General features: G+C 42.1%; 1 protein-coding gene across 2 annotated transcripts in view; it reads right to left on the bottom strand.

The window, feature by feature from the left end:
• Nucleotides 1–24088, bottom strand: part of mms22l (MMS22-like, DNA repair protein) — a 133691-nt gene extending 109603 nt beyond the window's left edge. Inside the window, exons 1-6 of one of the 2 annotated variants that reach the window (XM_048531220.2) lie at nt 24027–24088; nt 15431–15610; nt 12064–12189; nt 9568–9620; nt 6543–6630; nt 4078–4255 (exon numbers count right to left, since the gene is read on the bottom strand). In XM_048531220.2, the coding sequence (XP_048387177.2) occupies nt 4078–4255; nt 6543–6630; nt 9568–9620; nt 12064–12189; nt 15431–15606 (621 nt within the window). In that variant the 5' untranslated portion in view covers nt 15607–15610; nt 24027–24088. Of the gene's footprint in view, nt 1–4077; nt 4256–6542; nt 6631–9567; nt 9621–12063; nt 12190–15430; nt 15611–19282; nt 19387–24026 lie in introns of those variants that run through there. The other variant, XM_048531221.2, reaches the window with a different exon arrangement.
• Nucleotides 24089–27622: the final 3534 nt, after the last annotated feature.

Genomic DNA, 27622 nt, shown 5'->3' with positions numbered 1-27622 from the left:
GCAGTAGAAACGCAATAAGGTAGTGCATCATTGACAAACAATGTATTACTGAGAAACACTTGCAAAATCAATTACTTCAAAATACAGCTGCTTATTACGAAAATAAACATTTACACATGGAAAAGGTCCCAAAAAAACACAAAAAGAGATGAGTGACCAGTAAAGAATAAAATATCAAAACAGGTGTTAACTTTAAAAGTTGGACGCATCCAAAATGTTACACACATAAAGTTTGTGAGATTGTGATATTTTGTAACTGTCTCTTAAATTGAGGACTGAAGGAGTTATGTGACCTTTGCTGAATTATGATCAACAAGCTTGATTGTTAAGGGTAAAGGGAGACTCATGTTGTCTTGCAGAGATGAAGATGCGAAATATTCACAACCATAAACAACAAGTAGGTTAGCCATGCTGATGGTGGATAAACTGTTAATAGTCATAGAGGTCTACAGCACACAAAACAAAAAGGCCCTTCAGCTCACTGAGTCTGTGTCAGTCAAAAAAAAACTACCGAAGTGCTCTAAACCCTTTTTCCAGCACTTAGTCCATAGCCTTGGCACAGTAGTGCTGCATTTTTGTGCAGATGGAGAACTGCTCCATTATTGCCAAAATGGTTTTGAAGGTCTAAACCTGGAATGAGGGAGATAGGTTTTACAGAGTTGGGATCTGTCGACAGTGCTCCCAATCCTGGAGAAAAAAATTCAGGCATTAGTCCCCTACTCATCAGAAGTTGTTAGGAACATCAGGCTTTGTAAATGGTTATGCCTAAAATTGTCTGTTAAACTTCAAAACAGAATGGATTCCAGAGAATAGGTGGCCAGCAGCTCCATTTGGATACGATGCTCATGTGACTCACATTCTCATGGAGATGGGCCTTGACAGGCAAAGAATACATAGCAATTTGTAAGGTTAAGGTTAGGACTAATCTATTGCAAGTTTCAGAGCTTTTCATAAATTATTCCCGAACCTTACAGACAGGCTAGTCCGTAAAAATGTGAAAGAAAGACAGAGTTGCAAAGTAGAGGCAGATAGACCTGAGCCTTAAGCAGAATAAGTGTCTCTCATCACTAGAAACATGGATGAGAGTTCATGGTCAGGATACCAAAACCAAGTTTGAGAGTAATTAATTGAAATTGGATAATTTGTCACGTTTGGCCAGAAGGAAGTATTGCTAATTCACAGAATCTCTACAGTGTAGAAAGAAGCCATTCGGGGTATTGAGTCTGCGCTGACCTTCCAAATAGCATCCCACCCACACCCATGGGGTCCAGCTAACCCACGTAGCCTGCAATCCCTAGACACTATGGGGCATTTTTTTTTTACGCATGGTCCATCCACTAACCTCTATACCGTTGGACTATAGGAGGAACCCACTCAGACACAGGCAGTGAATGCTAATCCACAAACAGTTACTCATGGCTGGAATTGAACATGGGTCCCTGGTACTGTGAGGCAGCTAAACATTGTACTATTCATTGCAAAAGTCAGTTTTGGGCTTACATGTGATATGGCTAAAAAGCAAAAAAAAAACAAGCCATCAGGAGCTGGGATCAGCTTTGGACTGGTTCTTGCAGAAAGGATTGTCCACTTAAGGAACGGAGTCAAGTATAACTGAGGAAGGAGATTTCTGTTGCTTTTATAGTTAAATGGAGTACCTGATCTGCAGTTTAGGTTATAAAAGGTCAGTTGAATAATGTTTAGTCAATATTGCTTTTAGTCTTTTTTCTTATTAATACATAAGTCTTAAAACTTGAAATCATCCCCAGTCAGTCACTAGAAAATAAATATCTTTCCAAAGGTACTTGATTTCTAATGAGATCCAGGATATCTCTGCAGGAGTTCCTCTAGGTAACAACCTAGGCCCAGCCATTTTCAGCTGCTTCAATGTTGTCCCTCCAATGCAAGGTCAGAAATCAGGATGGGGGAGTTGCTGACAATTGCAGAACGTTCATCACTATTTGTGACTCCTCAGGTACTGAAGCAGTCCACGTTCAAATGCAACAAGATATGGACAACATCCAGGCTTTGGCTGAAAAGTGGCAAGAAAGACTCACACCACACAAATGCCAGGCAATGACCATCTCCTATTAGAAACAGTCTAACCATACCCCTTGACATTCAATGACATTACGACCATCGAACCCTGCATTATCAACATCCTGTGGGTTACCACTGACCAGAAAATCAACTGGATTAGCCATTATAGAAATATAATGGCCGCAAAAGCTGGTCAGAGGTTAGGAACACTGCAGAAGTAACTCACCTCCCGACTCTCCAAAGCCTGTCCACCATCTACAGGGCACAAGTCAAGAGTGTAATGGAATACTCCCCGCTTGCCTGGATGAGTGCAGCTCTAACAACACTCGAGAAGCTTGACACCATTCAGGATGAAACAGCCACTAACTGTTTGTGAATGTGGTGCCATTCAGCCACTCCACATCTGATGCTCAGTAGCAACGCTGTGCACTGTCTACAAGATGCATTACAGCAATTTGTCAAAAATCCTTAGACAGCATCTTCTAAACCCACTACCACTTCCATTGAGAAGGACAAGGGCAGTAAATACATGGGCACACCACGGCCTGTAAGTTCCCCTCCAAGCCATTCACCCACAAACCCAGCCTGGAAATATATTGCGATTCGTTCACTGTCGCTGGATCAAAATCCTGGAATTTCTTCCCTAATGGCAATGTGGGTCTACCTACAGCAATAAATCCTAGCCAGCAAGCAACACCCATGCCACTCGTGTAAAAAATGTCACTAAAGAAGCAGGCCAGAAAAGACTAAAGCAGGCACTTTTAATGAGGAACGTAAGAAGCACAATGGCAGCTGAGAATGTGTGCAGGGGTGTGGCTAAACAATTGCAGACGAGACCTGACATTGAGATCTGCAATGCCATCGCTACTGGCAGAGTTTAAAGATGGCCCGTATAAAACTTACAAGGAGCACAGAGGTTTGAAAAGCTGCTCATGCCTGGCATTGCAAGGGATGTTCTTGTGTTTTTGATCAGTGATTAGATTGACAATACAAACAACTTTGCAATCATTGCAATGGTGTGGGCTAGTTGTAGCAGTGGGGAAGAAAAAATTGAACTCTCCTCAAGGTACTGTTTTTCATTTTATTCTAAGTTAATGTGAATGGCAACTATGTATGGCGACTGTACAGACTTTTCACTGTAGTTTACATCAAATACACATGACAATAAAGGATATTCTATTCTATACTTATACCCAATTCATGCAATTCCTGTAAAACACAAAACATCCCTTTCATTTTTTTTGCACACTGAAATTGCACATAAAGGGTAGAATTTAATGTGAGCCTCTGGCACAGGTGGCAAGGTGTGGAGGGATGCAGAATTGAGGACTGTTGCAGTGCAGTGTCCAACTCCTCCTGTAGAGGTCTTCCAGCAGTAGGGAAGGTCAGAGAGTGCCTTCTGCCCAGAGATCAAGGCTGTTAAGCAGCTAGTTATGGCCCATTTGACAGGCAATTCTCATTGGCACGTTGAGAAACCACCAAGTAAAACTGGCTTGTCTCCCTTCAGAACTCAGGACCTCCTGTTTGGATACTCACTGACTCAAAACCCCATGGTGGCAATGGGTGCTCCCTACAATAGCCCACTGTGCTGTCCTCACCAACAAACCACTCTGCCTCAGCCAGGTCTCCCCACAACCACTTACCAGATTCCAGGGCAACAGCAATGGTGGAAGCAGTGGGGAGGAGGAGGAGCTAATGCTCATCCAATTGGTGAGTAGCTCTTAGAGCTCTTTCAGGCAGTAAATTGCCTGATGACGACACAATTGGATCCAGGCTCCCTGAAACTGACAAGGTGCTTCCCTTGGTTTTCCGACCCACCAACAGGACAACTACCAACCCAAATATTTGGCTCAAACAGGGTTTTTGTTTTAACATTGAGTATTCAGATATACTGTTCAGAGTTGATCAAATACAATGCACCAATGATGAGGGCCACAGCATCTCAAAGTTTCATCAGCACAACACAAATTATGATTAACCTGATGGGCATTAGGGTTACACAAAGAAATTTTCACCATATTTATAAAAATTAGCACAAACCTTGCCCTGGTTGTGTATTGAGAAATTAGCCAGGGTATTGCTGGGAAGATCACAGAGATGACCAATAAACACAGTAAGTGCATATAACTCTTCTACCAATACAGAGGGCAGCTGGGCTTCAAGTTCATTATATGGATGAACTGGTTCATCACTTAATCCTCTGGAAATTTCTAGATATCTATACAATAAAGAAAACATAGGCTTTATAAATTACTTCATCTGACTTTAGTTTTGCTATATCACTTAAATTATTAGTTCCACTCAGCAATAGATTTCTGAATCTTCAATGCTTTCTATTTCCCGCTCCTGACATCAAAATGTCTCATTGCAACTACAGTTACAGTTATTACATTTTTTTTCACAACTACATTCCCTTAGAGTCATACAGTCATTCGGCATAGGAAACAGACTGTTCGGTCCAACCAGTCCATGCCAAACATAATCCCAAACTAAACTCATCCCACCCACCTGCTCTTGGTTTATGCCCCTCCAAATCTCTCCTCTTCACATATCTATCCAAATGTCTTTTAAATGTTGTAACTGTACCCGCATCCACCATGTCCTCAGGAAGTTCATTTCACACGCGAACCACCCTCTATGTAAATAAATTTGCCTCCTCTGCCTTTTTTAAATCTCTCTCCTCTCACATTAAACATGAGACCCCTGGTCTTGAACGTCTCCATCTTAAGGATAGGACAATTACCATCAACTCTATCTACACTTTTCACTATTTTATAACCTTCTATCGGGTTTAGTCTCAACCTCCTACACTCCAGCGAAAAATATCCCAGCCCATTCAACCTTTCTTTATAACTCAAACCTTTCACAGGTGGCAACATCCTGGTAAATCTCTCTGAACCCCCTCCAGCTTGATAATATCCTTTATATAGCTGGGAAACCAGAACTGGACGTGGTTCTCCAGAAGAGGCCTCACCAGTATCCCGTACAAGCTCAACATAACGTCCAAACTCCTAAACTCAAAGGACTGAGCAATGAAAACAAGTGTGCCAAATGCCTTCTTAACCATTCTGTCTCTATGTGATGCAAACTTTAAAGAATTATGTACCTGCACCACTAGATCCCTCTGTGAACACTACCCAAGGCCTTACCAATAATTGCATAAGCCCTATCCTGGTTTCATGTACCACAAAGCATACCTCACGTTTATCCAGATTGAACACCATCCGTCATTTTTCAGCCAATTAATCAAGATCCCTTTCGTGATCTTAGAAAACCTTCTTCACTGTCTTCAATGCCACCAATTTTGATGTCATCAGCCAACTTACTTGCCATGCCTTCTACATTCTCATCCAAATCATTTATATAAATGACAAACAAAAGAGGACCTAGAACTGGTCCCTTTGGAACACCACTAGTGACAGGCCTCCAGTCTGAAAAACAACCCTCCACCATTACTCTCTGTCTCCTCCCATTAAGCCAATTTTGTATCCGATTGGCAAGATCACCATGGATCTCACGTGACATAATTTTATGAATTAATCTACAATGCAGAACCTTGTCAAAGGCTTTATTAAAATCATTTCTGATACAAACAATTATCTTATCCCTCAGAGTGAAATTTATTCCATCTGCCCTCTTCAGAATAACATAAAAGATTGCATGAGATTCTTTTGAGGAAGGGCAGGGCAGATATCTTGGCTGTTCTATCAAATATTGCTGTGTGACAACTGGCTATCATGTTACCCACATTCCAAAAGTGACATCAATTCAAAAGTGCTTTCTTGCAAAGCACTTGGGGCTATCCAATGGTCATGTATGATGCAATACAAATGTAAGTTTTCCTTTCTCTCATCAACTGCCCCCCCAAATCAGAAATGTTGGAAGTGGAGAAAAGGTATTATATAGGTATACGATACTGAAGTGCAGAGGATGTAGAAAAATAACCGTAAAAATTATTACTGCATTGACCAATAAGATCAAACAGGGATTTAAAAGGAATTATGAAAATTGAGGGGCTGATTAGTGAAATAGTATTCCCATTAGTTTACGAATCAGTAACAAGGAGATTTAATTACAGATCTGCCATTCAAACCTGATCTGGCCTACATATGGCTCCAGACCCAGAGTGGTGTGTTTGACACTTAATTGCCCATTGATACAGCTGCAAAGTCACTTAGTTCAAGAAGAAAAGAACAGTAAATCTTGCAAACAGCACAGACTGAGCTGATTTATTTATTTCAAAATGGAAGATTCAATACATGCAATACAGTCATATCTAAGTATTACTGCGCATTTTCAACAGTGTTCTCTCCCAGAAGTGCAATTAAGGACAATTAAGGGCAACGAATGCTGGCCTTGCCAGTGACATTCACATCCTGTGAAAGAATAAAACAAAAAGTTCCAATCCTTTCACAAGCAACACATATTTTTAGACTCAGTTTGGTGACTCCTGAGTGGAACCACTGAAATATTAAGTAATAGTAAATGGAGATTGATAAGATTACCTGAAAATAAATACTTTGACGTACTGCAGGAAGTTAACACACTGCTGTCTGATTTCATCTGCTTCAACATACAAGCTATTAGCATGTCCTGCATATTATTTAAAAATAAAATGTCAAAGTGAACAAGCATTGCAAAAAACTGCACATACAGTCTAAAGCATTTCTATGAGGAGTGATTTGATTGATATATTGGCCCAGACTTTCCTGTCAAAACAATAGTGAAGATCACAATACACACCATCACTTATGCATAAATGGTACACCAAATTCAGGTATCTGGTTCACCACTAAAATGCATTGAATGGCATGTGATTGTTGTATTAGCAATGGAGATATGAAATAAACATGTTGCAGAAAATTAACTTGTGTCCATTCCAATTTAGGGAAGTTTTTAAATGATGTAACCAGTGTTAATTACTGCCAATGCACTTCTCAGGCAAACATGTGGCACCTTAATCCATCAGGTTTTAATTGTTGCGGATTTAAAATTTTTCAAATTTGAAACAAAAATACTGTGGGTTATTTTCCTTTGTCTGTTTCTCTTTCCAAAACTAATCTTCTTTTCCCATTCTTTATTTCTCATCTCTCGATTTGGTATTGAATTCACCCACACTAATTGTAATTCTTTCTCAGTTCTATTACTGTAATTTCACAAGCTTTTTATCCTTTCTTTAGGAAATACCCAGTTGTTTGTTCGTTCACTGAGCTCCCCGAAGTGTGGGGCTGAATTTTTCATTGTGAGGGGTGCTGTGTCGCTATTAAAGTTGCACTGCTGGATGCGTTGTCAGTCTCTGATTTCCCCAGAACAGGCAGCAATTTTCAAAACAAGGACAGAGTGCAGGTCGATTCAGGAGATGACAACCCATTCATCCCCAATGAACTGCCTTGTAAACTCCTTGGCAAACTTGCTACTATCAGTTACACCTGGCAGGGCCATCTAATTAGTCCTGTTGCTAATGATTCAATGTCTTGAACAGAAATGGAAATTCTAACCGAGGTTGGCACAAAGATGCTATTGTTTAAGTAGCTCTGATCAAGAATGTGATTAACCACTTGAATACTTGCCTATTTCATGAGGCTGCTGGCCCTCTGTTCTCCTACTTGCTCCATTCAGTCAAGCACTGGCAGACCTGGTCCCAGATGCTATCTGCCTTTGCAGTTCGCCCTTCAGTACCAGTTCATACTTCTCAACAGCATGTGCCACCATTAATTCTGCATCTATTAGTGATGGAACTCAAACATGGTGTTGGAGCCCAGGAATGATCCTGACACCAGGTAAATAAACTAGCCCCTATTTTCTCTCAATGCAATGTTATAATGTTCCACTTTTAGCAACTTTCCAAGCAAAAAAAAATGCATAAATCAAAACATGCAATCTAACTAATGGTTGGATAATCTTGTTTGGCTTGCTGCCCAATATTCATTTACAGTGCCGAGAAAACAGCTTCCCAATATGTCGTAATTTTGTCTAAGTTGCATTCACAATTAGAAGTTAGGAGGAGAAATTGATCCCTACCAATAATTTAGAACAAAATAAATGAGTGTTGGAGGGAGGTAGACCTCATCTTGACCACCTGATCTACCAGGATATACACCCACTGCCAATATGGAAACAGGTGACTTCCACAGTTTCAAGGTATCCATTTGAATCAGACATCGGGTCCCTCAATTATGCTTGCCAGAGTCTAGCAACAATTTTTTTAAAGCTTTACTTTAACCTTGACATAAAACATTTTAATCACTTGCTTTTAAGAGGGCCTGCAGGCTGAATTAGTGACTGAACCAACAAATTTTCCTGAAGGCTCAGCTGCTAGGCTACATCTGGGCTACTCAATGGCACCCACTGCTGTTCAGTTCTATGCAGATGGGGCCCCAGGGATAGTTTCTCGCAGGCTTCCCCCCAACATAAGAGGGCTGGCATTACATTTACAACTTTCATGCTGCACTGTCTCCGGTCCTCCTCCAATTCCTGATCCCTAATTTTGTGACGCACCCAAGTCTCCCTTGGAGTTTGAGAATGCACAATATAGCAAACGAGTTTAATTACAGGTAAAATAGCTAGACAGCTTCACTTGACAATCAGCCGATCAATCCAATCATTTTCATTTAACTTTGTGAATTATACTCTGCTGTTTGCAGTTACATCTTGTAACAGGGCTAACAAAACAAAACTGTTCCTTCGGGCAAAACAGCAACTTACATGCCAACACAGCATCTGGCTTCTAAGAGAACATAATTGCTCTATACTTCCAGACTCACAGTCAGAACAAAAAGAAAAACGGTAGCATTGGGAGAAGTACCCTCAAAGCAAACTGTTTCCCCTATTTATTTCTGCCACTACTTCCTATTTGGAGCTGTTAAGGCAAATTCAATTCACTTTGAACACTTATGGCCAGCAGAGAAATTATACCTTTTTTGCAAGAGCTACAAGATAATTTGAACTGAGTTGGAACCCAGAGATAGTGCCTACAGTGCTGAACCAGTCTTTGTCACTTTTTCTCCTTCCCTAACCCATTAAGTACTTAAGATTCAGGGTGACATTGCAAATGAAAGATCAGCAATTGTGGCTCTGCAGATTTGTCAAGTGAAAAAAACTAGTCACAACACATCCCCTCAGATAAATTAAAGTTAATTTCTATCAAAGCAAGGAAATCAAATATGTGGTAACTATTAAACAAAAATGAAGCTGCATATCACAGGCAGGACGTTGTGCAATGAGCAAATCAATGAATAGTAACAAAACAAACAATGTTCACATTTCAGAGGTAAACCAACATTAATCTGTTAGAGGTCTGGCTCATTGTTCCTACTGGGGTTTGCTGGTAATAAGTCCATGCTATGCTTTCAGCACATATTATACAAGCTTTGTTTTTTCAATAATTGACTGAAACTAGTGAGATTGGTTACGAAATGCAAAGAGGAGATAACTTAACTGCGCATTAGTGGAAAGTATTATTTTAACCTCCACACCAGGTTAGCAGTCACAAAACAGAGAGGAACGCAATGCATTCATTTGTATACTTGCCAAAATCATGTGAACTAGCCTGCGCCAAGCCTTCTAAACGGCTGACCTGTTGCCTGGAAAAGAATAAATTTAAATTATTTTAAATTAAGTCATCTTCAAGCACACATTCAATAAATAATTTCTGATCATCATCCATGTGGCCAGTTCCAAAGAAAATAACAGGCACAATTAAAATTACAAAAATATTGGTTGGATGAACTGGTTTTGCAGATGAATTTTCAGGCATGGCACATCAATTAATACACAACACAGCATTATATAACAATCTCCATATACACTATTTAACATAAAGAAATGGCATTGTTCAGATCTCCCAAGTATGTATTCTCTATGCTTCATGCCTGCTCTTTCCTGGAAGGCTCTGATTTGGAGTCAAGCCCCATTCTGGGTGACAAAGACTAACTGCTGATTTTGGTCATTATCCTACTCCCGGCCACCAAACCAAATGTTATTTTTAAGAGAAACACAAGGGTCCAATATTCATGTTTGGATATGGCAGTCAGATTCAATGAACAACAATGTAGAAGGGTGTAATCAGAAACAAGCTTCCTAATTGTATAGGAGCTACTTACATTGAATCAAATTTCACTAACTTTTGCCATTGCTTGTTATATTCTTCTCTTTGAAAAATGTAGCAAATTCACTTTTAAAATCGCCACTTACGACAAATCATCATTGAGCTAATATCCTCCTTCATTATGAAGGTTCTTTTAGCTTTCCCAGTCTGTTCTTTGAACGGTAACCTTGACATGCCCTTTGATTATTCATCAATCAGCAAAGATAATCTTTCAACTTTAATCCTCTTAAAGCCTTTCATGATTTCCACGACTTTCATTGTACCAGTAAAATAGCATCACATTTTCAAACCTCCCTTTGTAACCATAATTTTCATTCCCTTGAGTGAATCAATGCTGCACCCATTCCATTGTGCCTAACATTCCATCAAATTGATTGGCACTGCTTCCACTCCCTCCACCACCAATGCTCAGTGACAGCAGTGTGTACTATCTACATGATGGACTGCATAAATTCACCAAAGATCCTTAGACAGCACCTTCCAAACCTCGGATGATTTCCATCTAGAAGGATAAGGGCAGCAGATATATGGGAACACCACCACCTTCAAATTCCCCTTGGAGTCACTTGCCATCCTGACCTGGGAATATATCGCCGTCCCTTCACTGTCGCTGGGTCAAAAAATCCTGGAATTCTCTCCCTAATGGTATTGTAGGTCAACCGACAACAAATGGACTGCAGCAATTCAAGAAGGCAGTTCACCACCACCTTCTTAAGGGCAACTAGGGACGGACAATAAATGTTGCCTGCCAGCAATGCCCATGTCCCACAAAAAAGACAAGAAATAACAGCAAAATACAACACATGAAATAGAACCGGAGGATACCACAGGATTGTAGAACTGGATGAAGTTTAGAAATGGGGATGGAGTTAATCCCTGGAGATATTAGAAAAATCAAGAATTTTAAAATTAAACTGTTGCTCACCCGAGAGTCAAGGCTGCATGGTGACCTTTGAGATTAAAACATTCTTTAGGCAAAGCAAAAGGTTTAAAATGTATGCTTAATTCAATTTAACACCAGATTTGGGTTAATTCCTTAATTTTTGGTATTGTCATATTTCAAAATTTAACATTATGTCAATACAAAGAAACCAAGTTATAACGTATGCTCAAAATCTATCTTTTGAGTTCTGCAGAGGACTTAACTTCAAGGACAACTGGACTGAGAAATGGGGATTAAAATTCAAAAAGCACGCTGATCCCACATGCTCCAGAAAATGAAAGGCTCTTTGGGTGTGATATTGACTGCTCATATCAATTCTGATCAAGGTATGTTGGTTCATCTGGGATCAGTGGTGGTTAGTTGCCACAGTTGTCTGGTGAGATTCCACTCCCAGAGTTTAAATTTAACAAAATGAAAAGATTTTCAGAATCACCGAAGCCGACTAAAGTTTGAAAAGGCTGATCTGGGCTTTAAGTTATGAAATAGCTCATCAGTTTACCCAAGAGAAGATGACCTGAAAGTAAGTCAAGGCAATATTCAACCCACCATTCAGGATAGTCGGGCATATTATTACAAGCAGATCCTGGCTGAGTTTGCCCAGATGGGAATGTTTTGCCAGTGTCTTTAATTCATGGGTATGAATCCATGAAGTGCACAACATATCTGATGTCACAACACACATTCAAGGTTGCTCTGGAAGAGCATTTTAGGATAATAAAAACAAATATTGCTGTGAAATCTCACCAGGTTTGGCAGCTTCTGTGGACAGAAAGCAGAGTTAATGTTTTGGGTCCAGTGACTCTTCTTCAGAACTCAAAGAGCTGCTGAGCTTTCCCGGCAATTTCTGTTTTTGTTTCTGACTTCCAGCATCTGCAGTTCTTTGTGTTGTTTTTTGTTATTTTAGGGCAACAGATGTGCAAAAGAGAACTACAGACCTGAGTTCACAAGAAGATTTAAAGACAACAAGCACTAATACCTTAGTAATCCGAAGAGAAGTTTAGGAGATTCAACTAGTGCCATTTCAGTCACCCACTGAAAACCAAAAATATCCACTGTGTCAGCTTCATAACCAGTAGGAGAAGGATCCAACCTTAACAGCAGTCTTAAAAATACAAAGAAGTTGGACATTAGATCACACTGACACGTCATTGACACATCGGCAAAGTTCAGGAATTGCACTTTGTAGTTGGCAAGCAAATGTTTAGGCCGTGGTAGTTGATCTGTATCAAAATTCAGAGAAATTCTTATAATTCAAGTGCATATTTTGACCCAGTCTGACCATTCTTAGAGCAAGTTAATTAAGCCCAGGAAGACAGCTATCACCTTGAAACCCTGGGTAGTGACTTGTCAGAATGGATCATTTACACAATTCAGAACATGCTAATTAGTTTTCTTTTCTCATTCATAGGACCTGCATATGACTGGCAACACTAACATTTATTCCCCATCCGTAATCGCCTTCAAACTGAATGGTTTGCAAAGACCATTTCAGGTGTACTTAACCATATTGCTGAGCGTCTGGAGTCAGATGGAGGATAGTCCAAGTAAGGGATGGCAGATTTCCTTCCCTGAAGAAAATTAGTTAAATAGATGGGTTTTTACAACAATCGATGACGGTTTCATGGCCACCAATATTAAGGCCAGCTTTATACTCCAGACTTATTGATTGAATTTTAAATTCTACCAGCTGCCATGATGGGATATGAACTAAAATCCCTAGATCATTAGCAAGGATCATTAGACAGATTTCAATTTTGGATGGTTAGACATCAGACTCAACCGGACTACCACCCCGCGCATGATGAAGATTTATCCTGATGAACTCTAACTGAACTGCAGAGTACTTTCTTTTTTGATGGAGATGCTGGTCAAAAATAAGGATGAGGCATATGTTAGGTATAGACAACTGGGATCAAGTGAACTCAGAGAATAAGGGGTATTCTTAAGAGGGAAATTAGGAGGGCTTAAAGGGGATATGAGATAAGCTTGATCCAAAACAATTCTACAAAGTACATTAAAAGCAAAACAGCGACAAGGGGCAGAATAGGACACTTTAAAGATCAACAAGGACATCTATGTGTGCAACCACATGAGATGGGAGAGATACTAAATGAATATTTTGCTTCAGTTTTTCCCGTGGAAAAAGAAATGGAAACTGGGGAACTTGGGGAAATAGACTGATATCTTGAAAACAGTCCACTTTATGGAAGAGGTGGTGCTGGAGGTTTTACGAAACATAAAAGTGGATAAAACTCTGGGATCTTATTAAGTGTATCCTAGGACGTTGTAGGAGTTTACGGAAGAAATTGTGGGCTCCTTGCAGAGATATTTGTATCATCTACAGCCATGGGTAAGGTGCTGGAGGACAGGAGGGTAGCTAATGACATGCCCTTATTTAAGAAAGAAGAAGCCTGGGAACTGTAGGTCAGTGAGTCTGACACCAGTGGAAGCTAAGTTGTTGAGGGGATTCTGACAGATAGGATATACATGCACTTGAGGGACAAGGACTGGTTAGGGATAGTCAGCATGGTTTGTCCATGGGAAAGTCTGTCTCACAAACTTGATTGAGTTTTTTGGTGACGTAACCAAAAAGATTGACGAAGGCAGAGCAATACACATTGTCTACATGGACTTTAATAAGACCTGGGACAAGGTTCCGCATGGTAAACTGATTAGTAAAAATCACATACAATTCAGGGAGGACTTGCCAATTGGATATAAAATTGGCTTGACAGTAGGAGATAGAGGGTGATGGTGGGGGGTGGGGGGTTGTTTTTCAGACTGGAGGCTTGTGGCCAGTGACATTTTGCAGGGATCGGAGCTGGGCCCATTGTTGTTTATCATTTATATAAACAATTTGGATGAAAATTTAGGAGGAAAAATTAGTCAGTTTGCATATGACACCAAAATTGGTGTATAATCCAATAAAATCATGAAGGGTATAGGTACGGTGAATGGCAAGGGTCTTTTCTCTAGGGTGAGGGAGTTCAAAACTACGGGCCATATTTTTAAGGTGAGACAAGAAAGGTTTAAAAGGGATCTGAGGAACAACTTTTTCACATAAAGGGTGATTCACATGTGGAATAAGCTGCCAGAGGAAGAAATACATGTAGGTATAGTTACAACATTTAAAAGATATTTGGGCAGGTACACAAACTGAAAAGGTTTAGAGGGATATGTGCCAAATGCAGACAAATAGGACACTAGTTTAGCTTGGGAAACTTAATCGGCATGGACAAGTTGGACTGAAGGGTCTGTTTTCTTGCTGTATGCCTCTACGAAATTAATCCTATCCACAGTTCAAATATATTACTGCAGTAGAAAGTTAAATACTGGAACTCTTTTTGCAAATGTTAACGCTAAATTCTAAGTGTACTGACGAAATGAATTAATCATTAATTTAAGAGCAAAACAGATGATTTATCAAATTCTGTTCAAGCATTTTATGAATCTTTCCTGTAATGCTAGATTTCAGATATGATCAGTATTATGAAAAAAGGATTTACTAATTTCACTCCTAACTCGTTTTCTTCTAAAGTTAAGGTTATGTACCTTCCGCCAGAAAACAGATTAGATTCCCTACAGTGTGGAAACAGGTCCTTCGGCCCAACAAGTCCACACCGCCTCTTGGAGCATCCCAGCCACACCCATCCCCTTATAACCCACACACCCCTGAACACTATGGACAATTTAGCATGGCCAATCCACCTAGCCTGCACATCTTTGGACTGTGGGAGGAAACCGGAGCACCCGGAGAAAACCCACGCAGACACGGGGAGAATGTGCAAACACCACACAGACAGTTACCCAAGGGTGGAATCGATCCCGGGACCCTGGAGCTGTGAGGCTGCAGTGCTAACCACTGAGCTACAGTGCTGCCCCACTTCTAGTCAATCAAATTGTTTCATGATTTTTAGCACTTCGGTTAAATTACCAGTCAACCTCCTAAACTAGAATACAAGTTTAATACGAGCAGGATACTAGGAAGGTTTGGTAAACTGATTTCATAATTGAACCTTTAATCTCTGAGATAATTCCAAAGATTTTACACTGCATATATTCAATGATCTTGGCTGAAATGCACGCCTAACATGATACCCCAGACGAGGTCTGCATCAGTTCTCCAAATTAAGCATCATTTCCTTACTTGTATACTCAAGTCTTTTTTAAATAAAGGTGAACAGTCCATTAAATTTTTCATTACTATTTGAATTGGTGCACTAGCTTTACAAGAACACTGAAACAGGCAGTTATGAGATCATGTGGGCAAACTCTTATGGACTAAGTGAGCTGTTACAACAGAAAGTTAACAGCAGCACTATACTAGTTTCCACATTACATACCGGTTAAGCGATCCACTGATCAGATAGCTATCAGCAGAAAAGGGCTTTCCTCCATCTCGTTGACCCAAGGTGCAGGAAAAAAAGGGGGGTCTGCAGCATTCCAAATCCATCTCCATCCTTTCTATCACATATGGAGAGACAGGAGGAGTAAGCGATCCCCCAAAGTTATCATCCATTTTCCTAAAAAAACAAATAATCATTATGAGCTGCTTCCCCTTCTAATTAACACACTATCAGCTTTTTGCTACAAAGCCATCGAATGGTCAATGATGTCACAAAGCATAATAATCTGTTAATTGACTGTAAAGGAAGACGATAATAAAAGAGCACCAATAAACAACATCTAATTCTCCGGTTGAGAAGATGCACGCATGTCATGTTTTATGATTTAGAAAAAGGAGGGTGAGATAAAACATACAACTGCACCAGTTAGTCTTAACATTCGTAAAAGGAAAAATGCCGTAGTCTATTCCAAAGAATGCAATAATGGTGCACTTAGAAAATATCAACGGGATGACGTCAAGTAAACAAAGATTTAGGAAGGGGAAATCATGTTTTAAAAAAAATTGGAGTTTTTGAGGGTGTAACACAGAAGCAAAGAAAACAGAGGTAGAATTAGGCCATTCAGCCCTTCGAGCCCGCTCAGTTATTCTGTATGATCATGACTGATCATCAAACTCAACAACCCGTTCTCGTTTTCTCTCCTTACACTTTGACCCTTTAGCCCTAAGAATGAAATCTAACTGCTTCTTCTAAACGTTAAAGTTTTGGCCTCAAATGCTCTCTGTGGCAGAAAATTCCACAGGCTCACCACTGTCTGGGTGAGGAAATTTCTCACCTCAGTCATAAATGGCCCAACCATATCCTTGGATTATGATTCTTGGTTTCCCCATCATTGGGAATATTATTCCTTTGTCTACTTCTGTTAGAATTTTATTCTCACTATTCTAAATTCCAGTGCATACTCTCCTAATCAACACAGTCTCTCTTCATATGTCAGTCTTGCCATTCCAGGAATCAGTCTGCTAATCAGATTTTGCATTCCTTTCAAAGCCAAAACAACCTTCAGAGAATACTGAGATCAAAACTCCACACAATGCTCCTGGTGTGGTAACACCCACAAAGCTACTTTTAGTTCACTCATCTATATCATTAATACGTATTATGAACAGCTGGGGTCCAAGCAATTGTACTTGCAGTACTCCACTAGTCGCTGTCTGCAACTCAGAAAAAGACTTGTGTAATTGTAGCAAGACATTCCTTCCGCTCTATTCAAATCCTCTCACTACAAATGCCAACAAACCATTTGTATTCTTCGCTATTTGCTGAACCTGCATACTAACTTCAGCGACTGGGGCACAAAGACACCCCGTACCCATTTTATCTCATTTATGAATCTATCACCATTCAGATAATTCCTGTTTTCACAACCGAAGTAGATAACCTCACATTTATCCACTTTATCTTTCATCTGCCATGCGTTTGCCCATTCACTGAACTTCTCCAAATCATACTGAAGAAGTCGTGCATCTTCTTCATAGCTCATCCTCTCACCCAGCACTGCGTCATCTGCAAACTTATGTTTAGTTCTCTCATCTACATCATTAACATTTATTATTGAAAAGTGGGGACCAAGCACTGAGCCCTGCACCACTCCACTCATCACTGCCTGCAACTCAGAAAAAGACCTGTTTATTCCTATTCTTTGTTCCCTATTTGCCAATCAACTCTCTATCCATATCAGTGCATTACCCCAAATCCTGAGTACTCTAATTTTACATGCTGTTCTCTTACGAGAGTCCTTACCAAAAGCCTTCTGAAAATTCATGTAAACCTCATCCACTCGTTCCCCTTATCAACTCTACGAGTTACATCCTCAAATAAATACCAATAGATTTCCCTTTCATGAATCCATGCTGACTGTGTCACTGTTTTCCAAGACTGATATTAAATGAACTTGAACATTTTCCCAACTACTGATGTCAGGCTAAGAAGTCCCATAATTCACTGTTTTCTTTTCACCTCTTTTCTTAAACAGTGAGGTAGCAATCCTCCAAACTGTAGGAACTGTCCCAGGGTCTATAGAATCTTGAAAGATGACCAGGAATGGATCCACTATTTCTGGTGCCACTTCCTTAAGCACTTGAGGTTGCAAATGATCTGTCACTGGGGATTTATCTGTCTTTAATCTGATGACTTTCCAAACTCTATTTCTCCACGAACACCGAATTCGTTCAGTTCCTCCTCACTAGACCCTATGCTCCCCAGCATTTCTGGGGCATTATTTGTATTCTCCTTTATGAAGTCAGAACAAATATATATTTAATTGGTTTGCCATCTCTGCTCCCTATTATATTTTCCCCTGTTTATGATTGTAAGGGACGAACACTTGTCTTCACTAATCTTTTTCTTTTCACATACTAATAGAAGCTTTTGTACAATCAGTTAATACATTTTCTGCTAGCTTACCATAACACTCTATTTTCTCCCTCTTAACCAAAACCTTTGTCCTTTTTTGCTGAAATCTAAATTGCTCCTAATCCTCAGGTCTGCTACTTCTTTATTCGACAATTTACACACCTCGTCCTTGGATCTAACATTATCCGTAATTTTCTTTCATAGCCTTGGTCAGGTCACGTTTCTCATTGTGTTTTTGTGCCAAACAGGAGTAAGTCTTTGCAGTTCCTCCATGAGTTCTTTAAATGATTGCCATTGCTTATCTACCACGTAAATACAACAGTCAAGAAGGGACAACAATGCCTCTTCTTCGTCAGGTAGCTCAGGAAATATGGCATTTCCATAAGGACCCTCACCAACTTCTACAAATGAGCCACTGAAAGCATGCTGTCCACATACATAACAGCCTCATATGGCAACTGCTCTGCCTAGGACTGTTAAGAAACTACAGAAGGTGGTGTGCACAGCCCAAACCATCATGGGAGCCAACCTTCTATCCATGGACTCTATCTACACAGCCCACTGCTGCGGAAAGGAAGCCAACATCATCAAAGTCCCACTGCATCCTAGTAATGAGCTCCTACAACCTCTTCCATCAAGCAGAACACACGCACGAGCAGGCTCAGGAATAACTTCTTTTCAGCCGTTATCAGACTGTTGGATGGACTCTACCTCAAATAACGTAACCGGTATGCCTCCACGTATTTGTGATCTGTACATCTTTTGCTTGCTGTGACCTGCCTGTACCGCTTGTAAACCATGCTTTTCACTGTATTTCAGTACACGTGACAATAAAATCAATTAACATAAATCAGCTCTTTAAATAACATTCCCCAATTTATCATAGTTAGTTCACACCTATTACAATTGTAGTTCTCTTTCTTTAGATTCAGGACTCCAGTCTCAGAATCAACTGCTAGGGTGTAATACCGGACAGGCTGGTGCAATTTTCCTGAGGGCAGAGAAGGCTAAGGGGGGCGCCTGTTTGAGGTGAACAAAGTTCGAAGGCACACAGGGAGGGCAGATGGAACCGAACTTTTCTCCAATAAAAATGAGGTCAGTAACTAGGGAGCGTAGTTTTAAGTAAAGAGCGGGAGGTTTAGAGCTGATTTGAGGACAATACTTTTCACCCAAAAGATTGTAGGCATGTGGAATGTGCTGTCTGAAAGGGTGGGAGAGGCAGGAATCGGCAAAACAGTGAAGAACAGTTTGAATGAGCATTTGAACTGCCACAGCATACAAGGCTACAGGCCGTGGATTAGAACAGATGGATGTTTGATGAATGGCACGGTGTATAAGAAGCAGGCTCAGTCTATCTGACCTGCTTCCAACCATAAGGCTTAGCATCAGTCTACAATATCCTGTATAAGACTTATGCCTGCGTAAAAGTCTCACCATCAGCCTGCTAAAACCAGCACAAGTCCATATGGGTTGCTCCTGCCCACAAGGTTCAGCCATGGTATAAATGATCCTGCTGCTGTCTACAAGTCGCAGCCCCAATCTGTACGATCTGTCTCTGTACAGGTCACAAACCCAGGGTCTATGATGTCTCCCTGTAGAGGTTTCAGCCCCAGTCTGCATGATCTGTCCCTGCACAGGGCTCAGCCCAAGTCTGTATGTTCTGTCCCTGCACAGGTGTCAGCCTCAGTTTGTACGATCTGTCCCTGCACAGGTCTCAGTCCCAGTCTGTATCATCTGTCAGTGTACAGGTCTCATCCCCAGTTTGTATGATCTGTCTCTGCACAGGTCTCAGACTCACTCTCTACGATCTGTCCCTGCCACAGGTCTTAGCACCAGTGTGTATGATCTGTCCCTATACAGGTCTCAGCCCCAGTCTGGATGTTCTGTCCCTGCACAAGTCTCAGCCCCAGTTTGTATGATCTGTCCCTGCACAGGTCTCAGTCCCAGTCTGTACGATCTGTCCCTGCACAGGTCTCAGCCCCAGTCTGTATCATCTGTCCCTGCAAAGGTCTCAGCCCCAGTCTGTGTGATCTGTCCCTGAACAAGTCTCAGCCCCAGTCTGTGTGACCTGTCCCTGCACAGGGCTCAGCCCCAGTCTGTATGATCTGTTCCTGTACAGGGGTCAGCCCCAGTCTGTATGATCTGTCCCTGCACAGGGCTCTGCCCCAGTCCGTATGATCTGTCCCTGCACAGGTCTCAGCCTCAGTCTGTATAATCTGTCCCTGCACAGGTCCCAGCCTCAATGTGTGTGATCTCACCCTGTACAGGTCTCAGCCCCAGTCTGTATGATCTGTCCCTGCAAAGGACTCAGCCCCAGTCTGTCTGATCTGTCCCTGCACAGGTCTCAGCCCCAGTCTGTGTGATCTGTCCCTGTACAGGTCTCAGCATCAGTCTGTATGATCTGTCTCTACACAAGTCTCAGCCCTAGTCTGCATGATCTGTCCCTGCACAGGTCTCAGTCTCACTCTGTATGATCTGTCCTTGCACAGGTCTCAGCCCCAGTCTGTATGATCTGTCCTTGCACAGGTCCCAGCCTCAGTCTGTACGATCTGTCCCTGCACAGGTCTCAGCCCCAGTCTGTGTGATCTGTCCCTCTACAGGTCTCAGCCCCAGACTGTGTGATCTATCCCGGTACAGGTCTCAGCCCTCGTCTGTGTGATCTGTCCCTGCACAGGGCTCAGCCCCAGTCTGTATGAATTGTCCCTGCACAGGTGTCAGCCCCAGTTTGTACGATCTGTCCCTGCACAGGGCTCAGTCCCAGTCTGTATCATCTGTCCCTGTACAGGTCTCAGCCCCAGTTTGTATGATAATCCCTGCACAGGTCTCAGCCTCATTCTGTATGATCTGTCCCTGCACAGGTCTTAGCTCTAATCTGTATGATCTGCCCCTATACAGGTCTCAGCCTCAGTCGGTATGATCTGTCCCTGCACAGGTCACAGCCCCAGTCTGTATGATCTGTCCCTGTACAGGTCTCAGCCCCAGTCTGTATGATCTGTCCCTGTACAGGTCTCAGCCCCAGTCTGTATGATCTATCTCTGCACAGGTGTCAGCCCCAGTCTGTATCATCATCCGTCTCTGCACAGGTCTCAGCCCTAGCCTGTATGATCTGTCCTGCACAGGTCTCAGCCTCACTCTGTATCCTCTGTCCTTGCACAGGTCTCAGCCCCAATCTGTATGATCTGTCCCTGAACAGGTCTCAGCCTCATTCTGCATCATCTGTCCCTCTACAGGTCTCAGTCCCAGTCTGTGTGATCTGTCCCTCTACAGGTCTCAGCCCTCGTCTGTGTGATCTGTCCCTGCACAGGGCTCAGCCCCAGTCTGTATGAATTGTCCCTGCACAGGTGTCAGCCCCAGTTTGTACGATCTGTCCCTGCACAGGGCTCAGTCCCAGTCTGTATCATCTGTCCCTGTACAGGTCTCAGCCCCAGTTTGTATGATAATCCCTGCACAGGTCTCAGCCTCATTCTGTATGATCTGTCCCTGTACAGGTCTTAGCTCTAATCTGTATGATCTGCCCCTATACAGGTCTCAGCCTCAGTCGGTATGATCTGTCCCTGCACAGGTCTCAGCCCCAGTCTGTATCATCTGTCCCTGCACAGGTCTCAGCCCCAGTCTATGTGATCTGTCCCTTTACAGGTCTCAGCCCCAGTCTGTGTGATCTGTCCCTGTACAGGTCTCAGCCCCAGTCTGTATGATCTATCTCTGCACAGGTCTCAGCCCCAGTCTGTATGCTCTGTCCCTGCACAGGTCTCAGCCTCAGTCTGTATCATCTGTCTCTGCACAGGTCTCAGCCCTTGTCTGTATGATCTGTCCTGCACAGGTCTCAGCCTCACTCTGCATGATCTGTCCTTGCACAGGTCTCAGCCCCAATCTGTACGATCTGTCCCTGAACAGGTCTCAGCCTCAGTCTGTATCGTCTGTGCCTCTACAGGTCTCAGCCTCAGTCTGTGTGATCTGTCCCTCTACAGGTCTCAGCCCCAGTCTGTGTGATCTGTCCCTGCACAGGTCTCAGCCTCACTCTGTATGATCTGTCCTTGCACAGGTCCCAGCCTCAGTCTGTACGATCTGTCCCTGCACAGGTCTCAGCCCCAGTCTGTGTGATCTGTCCCTCTACAGGTCTCAGCCCCAGACTGTGTGATCTGTCCCTCTACAGGTCTCAGCCCTCGTCTGTGTGATCTGTCCCTGCACAGGACTCAGCCCCAGTCTGTATGAATTGTCCCTGCACAGGTGTCAGCCCCAGCTTGTACGATCTGTCCCTGCACAGGGCTCAGTCCCAGTCTGTATCATCTGTCCCTGTACAGGTCTCAGCCCCAGTTTGTATGATAATCCCTGCACAGGTCTCAGCCTCATTCTGTATGATCTGTCCCTGTACAGGTCTTAGCTCTAATCTGTATGATCTGCCCCTATACAGGTCTCAGCCTCAGTCGGTATGATCTGTCCCTGCACACGTCTCAGCCCCAGTCTGTATCATCTGTCCCTGCACAGGTCTCAGCCCCAGTCTGTGTGATCTGTCCCTTTACAGGTCTCAGCCCCAGTCTATGTGATCTGTCCCTTTACAGGTCTCAGCCCCAGTCTGTGTGATCTGTCCCTGTACAGGTCTCAGCCCCAGTCTGTATGATCTATCTCTGCACAGGTCTCAGCCCCAGTCTGTATCATCTGTCTCTGCACAGGTCTCAGCCCTTGTCTGTATGATCTGTCCTGCACAGGTCTCAGCCTCACTCTGCATGATCTGTCCTTGCACAGGTCTCAGCCCCAATCTGTACGATCTGTCCCTGAACAGGTCTCAGCCTCAGTCTGTGTGATCTGTCCCTCTACAGGTCTCAGCCCCAGTCTGTGTGATCTGTCCCTCTACAGGTCTCAGCCCCAGTCTGTGTGATCTGTCCCTCTACAGGTCTCAGCCCCAGTCTGTGTGATCTGTCCCTCTACAGGTCTCAGCCCCAGTCTGTATGATCTGTCCCTGCACAGGTCTCAGCCCCAGTCTGTGTGATCTGTCCCTGCACAGTTCTCAACCCCAGTCTGTATGATCTGTCCCTGTACAGGTCTCAGCACCAGTCTGTGTGATCTGTCCCTGAACAGGTCTCAGCATCAGTCTGTATGATCTGTACCTGCACAGGTCTCAGCCTCAGTCTGTATAATCTGTCCCTGCACAGGTCACAGCCTCAATGTGTGTGATCTCACCCTGTACAGGTCTCAGCCCCAGTCTGTATGATCTGTCCCTGTAAAGGACTCAGCCCCAGTCTGTCTGATCTGTCCCTGCACAGGTCTCAGCCTCACTCTGTATGATCTGTCCTTGCACAGGTCTCAGCCCCAGTCTGTATGATCTGTCCTTGCACAGGTCCCAGCCTCAGTCTGTGTGATCTGTCCCTGTACAGGGCTCAGCCCCAGTCTGTGTGATCTGTCCCTCTACAGGTCTCAGCCCCAGTCTGTGTGATCTGTCCCTCTACAGGTCTCAGCCCCAGTCTGTGTGATCTGTCCCTCTACAGGTCTCAGCCCCAGTCTGTGTGATCTGTCCCTCTACAGGTCTCAGTCCCAGTCTGTATGATCTGTCCTTGCACAGGTCTCAGCCTCAGTCAGTATGATCTGTCCCTGCACAGGTCACAGCCCCAGTCTGTATGATCTGTCCCTGCACAGGTCTCAGCCTCACTCTGTATGATCTGTCCCTGCACAGGTCTCAGCCCCAGTCTGTATGATCTGTCCCTGCACAGGTCTCAGCCCCAGTCTGTGTGATCTGTCCCTGTACAGGTCTCAGCATCAGTCTGTATGATCTGTCTCTACACAAGTCTCAGCCCTAGTCTGCATGATCTGTCCCTGCACAGGTCTCAGCCTCACTCTGTATGATCTGTCCTTGCACAGGTCTCAGCCCCAGTCTGTATGATCTGTCCCTGCACAGGTCTCAGCCCCAGTTTGTATGATCTGTCCCCGTCCAGGTCTCAGCACCAGTCTGTATGATCTGTCCCTGCACAGGTCTCAGCCTCAGTCTGTATAATGTGTCCCTGCACAGGTCCCAGCCTCAATCTGTGTGATCTCACCCTGTACAGGTCTCATCCCCAGTCTGTATGATCTGTCCCTATTCAGGTCTCAACCCCAATCTGTATGATCTGTCCCTGTACAGGTCTCAACCCCAGTCTGTATGATCTGTCCCTGCACAGGTCTCAGCTCCAGTCTGTAGGACCTATACCTGTGTCGCCAGATTCTTTTTTCCGCCTGTTTCTTTTCCGGCTTCCCGCGTTTCGAGTGACGTTTTTGCGCGCATGCACACCTCTCCGTTAGTGATTGGTCAGGGCCTTTGTGCAGCGGCCTTGTGATTGGTCGAGATTTGTATGAATCGTCAGAAGCGCGCCCCCAGCTGAGGGAGCGTCTGAAATGACCGGGCTGGAATGCAGGCGAAAATCTCCTATCTCTGTCCCAGCAATCACCACAAAGGGTCCCAGGGATTCAGATATGCATCATGTTCTGTGTTTACATTGTTTCATGTTCGTGCACGGACGGGAATTTTTCGTTAAGGTTCTTCCAACATTGTATGTTGTCCTTTTGTAACAGATCTCTAAGCGGAGAAACCCAGAGGATCAAGGACGTGAATTGACTTCAGTCGCGTTTGATCCATGAAATGCGATCTAATTATCATTTTTGAAAAATTGTGTAAAACGCGTTTGTTTAGATGGTGTAAGGCAATGTACATGATAACCCCAAATTATGAGTGCATCGATTCGCGAAACACATCATTCAGCAGCAATCAGCTGGAATATAATCCGAGATCTTGCTGGATCTGTAACTGATCAACCCATATAAACAAAAGTCCAGACCCCTGTTACTTTTATGACTTTAAACTATTGGTTGGGTGATATCACACACATTTCCTAATGGAATAATCACGTTTAAAATAAATACTAAAACGCATTTGGCCTCTAAATAATTTATTATGTATAATCAAGCCTATCATTGATTGCTTTAATTCAATATTTCTGTCAATTTCTGAAACCAGACTGCTAAACTTTTACTGTGCATAACTCAATCACTTCTGTTCACTGTGACAATGATGCTGAATAATGCAGTGCAGTCATGCTGAATATGAAGACGGTGTTAACTGAATAATTTCCATAATTTTTTAATCGCTTTAACTTGGAGAACAAAATGAATGTATTGCATTTAAATAAAGTGTCTGTAGTTTGTGTAACTCCGCGTGAGGAGCTGCCCATCACTGCACCTCGCTGGGGTTCTTTCTGTGTGTGTTCTTGTCTAATTAAAAAACAGTACATCACAGTTAAATAAAATTGCACCCAGGATAACCCATATTTCCATATGCAGATTTATCGGCACTGACAGCCCTCTCTCCCTCTCTCTTATTGTCTGCATTCCCCTCCTTATTAAAAAAAGACAAACACGGAGAGAAATCTGATGCAGCTTCCCTGATTCTACAGAAAAGGATTCATTCTCTCTAATGTCTACAATTTTTTTTCTTCTTCTCTCAAGATGTCCTGTCAGCCAGTAATTTGAGGAAATCAGCCGGGACTTTTTCAGATTCGCAATGGGCAACAGCATTCCGTGTTTTCTTCGTTCTTGTCGCCGAAGGAAATGGCACAAATATTTGAGACTGAGGGAAAGAGAGTTCTCTAGAGGGGAATATATTTTTGTTTGTATTGATAATAATTCATCTGACAGCTGGGAGCATTTGGTGGATATGCTGTTATGTGCGGTCAAGTGGACTCTGTCCCTGTCTCTGGGCTTTAGAGAAGATCCGCAGAAATAAATCTCAGCATTATGTGGAACTGAGGTAAGAGGTACTGTATGACCTAATATATTTTAAGGCCTTATTTAGATTTTCAATGACTGATTTTTGTTTTGCAGTACATTTATGAAATGCCAAGGCAAAGGGTGACGGTTTTTGCTAACAACTACCTTAGAGAAAACAACCGTGTAATTTCTTTACTGACTAACCAAATGTTTGTATTGTTGAAAAGAAAACATTATTGGGAATAATAGCATTTAATTTATTGTCATTGAGTGGCTGTATTTACATATCATATAAGATTATCTTTGTTCCTTTACTGTGCAATATAATTTATAATATCATGAATTGATTAATTTTATTATGCAAAGCAGAATTATTTTGATAATCATTACCGACAAAAGTAAAAATTATCTCAAAATCATGGGTAAGTGTATTGAAATAAAACGACCTACATACAAAATACAGAAACTGAGTGGACAGGCAAAGAAATAAGACAATTATCTTTAATTTTCCAATGCATCCCAACATTGCTCTTTGTATCAACCGAGAAAGAAAAATTGCAGCACCCATTAGAATTTCTAATTTTACAACACAGCACTGACAAGTAAGCTCACTCGGTGAATTATTCACATCTTTAATTTGCTCACTTAATGACAGTGTTCTGTAATCAGAGTGCAGAGGCTGCCTTACATGCATTATGTATGATGTGTGATACTTAATGCAGGACATTATGGAGCTCTTAGTGATTCAGTAATTAGTTTTCCATAACACAGTACTTGGATGCTAAACTGCTGGAACACATATTTCAAACACAGTATATGGTGTAACTAATGAAATTGCATCTTCCTGGATAGTCCACTGAGACTTTCAGCCAGCTTGTGGTGTATCAAAAAGCATTATCGGCCTGTGGTTATTTCAACTAAAATCACAGGGTCTTTGGGTATCTTGCTATGCAGTTTAATGCTGCTTTACTAAATAAATTATATGTATCTTGTGAATATGCATCGTCCTAAGGTTCCAACTAGATTGTCCACAGTTAATGTGATTCCAAGTAAATTTGTTCTCCTGCTGTTCTTAATCAATTTTGCATGGCAAGAAAATCAGACTTGTTATTTACCCTTCCTGTAAATGAGGGAATATCATCTTACAGAATTTAATCAACAGCATGACAACAACTGTATTACATGCTGTGCTTGGAAATACATTTTTTCTTTTTAAGAGTTCTGTGCTCCCAGTATTTAAATCTGACCAACTCACAAATGCCTGTTTTATCTTCAAGGTTGTTTTCAGTCGGTGAATCAAACAAGGTAAAGTGAACAAATTAGGGTGAATGCTCAGTTTCCACTTACCCGATAAATCCTATTCATGGAATAACGGTCATAGACATATACTAGATCACATGGCATAGCTATGAAAATTTCAATAAAATTTGGTCCAGCTTCTCTGATGGTCAACAAGTTTGCTTAGTAATTTACTCATTCCAAAGCTAAAAACAAAACTATTTTCGATAAATTTGAGTTGTTCATTATTTTCACCTTCTTGTAGGCCTTTCACTACTTTTAATCAAACTCCTGAAAGGCGATGAAAGGGAATACAAAAATATGGACATTTTCCTTACAATTGGTTGTAACGCATTATACAAAAGCATATGAGAAAAGAACACAAACTTTAACATAATAATTTTAATACTTTTTTATTGCACCAAATAAAAAATACTCAAGTCAAAGTACAGTACACAAACTGAATTGCTGAGCAGATTAAAGTTTTCCATACTTACTCAGGATGCACTGTACTCATGCACTTTGTTGACTGCTGAAGCTTTTCCTCAAAATTACTTAGCCCAATGAACAGGATTCATTTGAGGTGGCTGAATGCATTTATCTGCCTAGGGGTATGAATCCAGAAAACAGACAAATAGGTAACAATTTCAGTTATTATCAAGTGTGAGATTCAGAGAACATCAATTTCATAGCTAAAGAAACTCAAGATTGATTGGACAAAAAAACATACTTAACGTTCTGTTTCTTAAAGTAATGTGACAGTGG

The sequence above is a fragment of the Stegostoma tigrinum genome, chromosome 4 (assembly GCF_030684315.1).
Source record: "Stegostoma tigrinum isolate sSteTig4 chromosome 4, sSteTig4.hap1, whole genome shotgun sequence".
Taxonomy (NCBI): Eukaryota; Metazoa; Chordata; class Chondrichthyes; order Orectolobiformes; family Stegostomatidae; genus Stegostoma; species Stegostoma tigrinum.
This window is presented reverse-complemented; position numbering and strand designations above follow the sequence as displayed.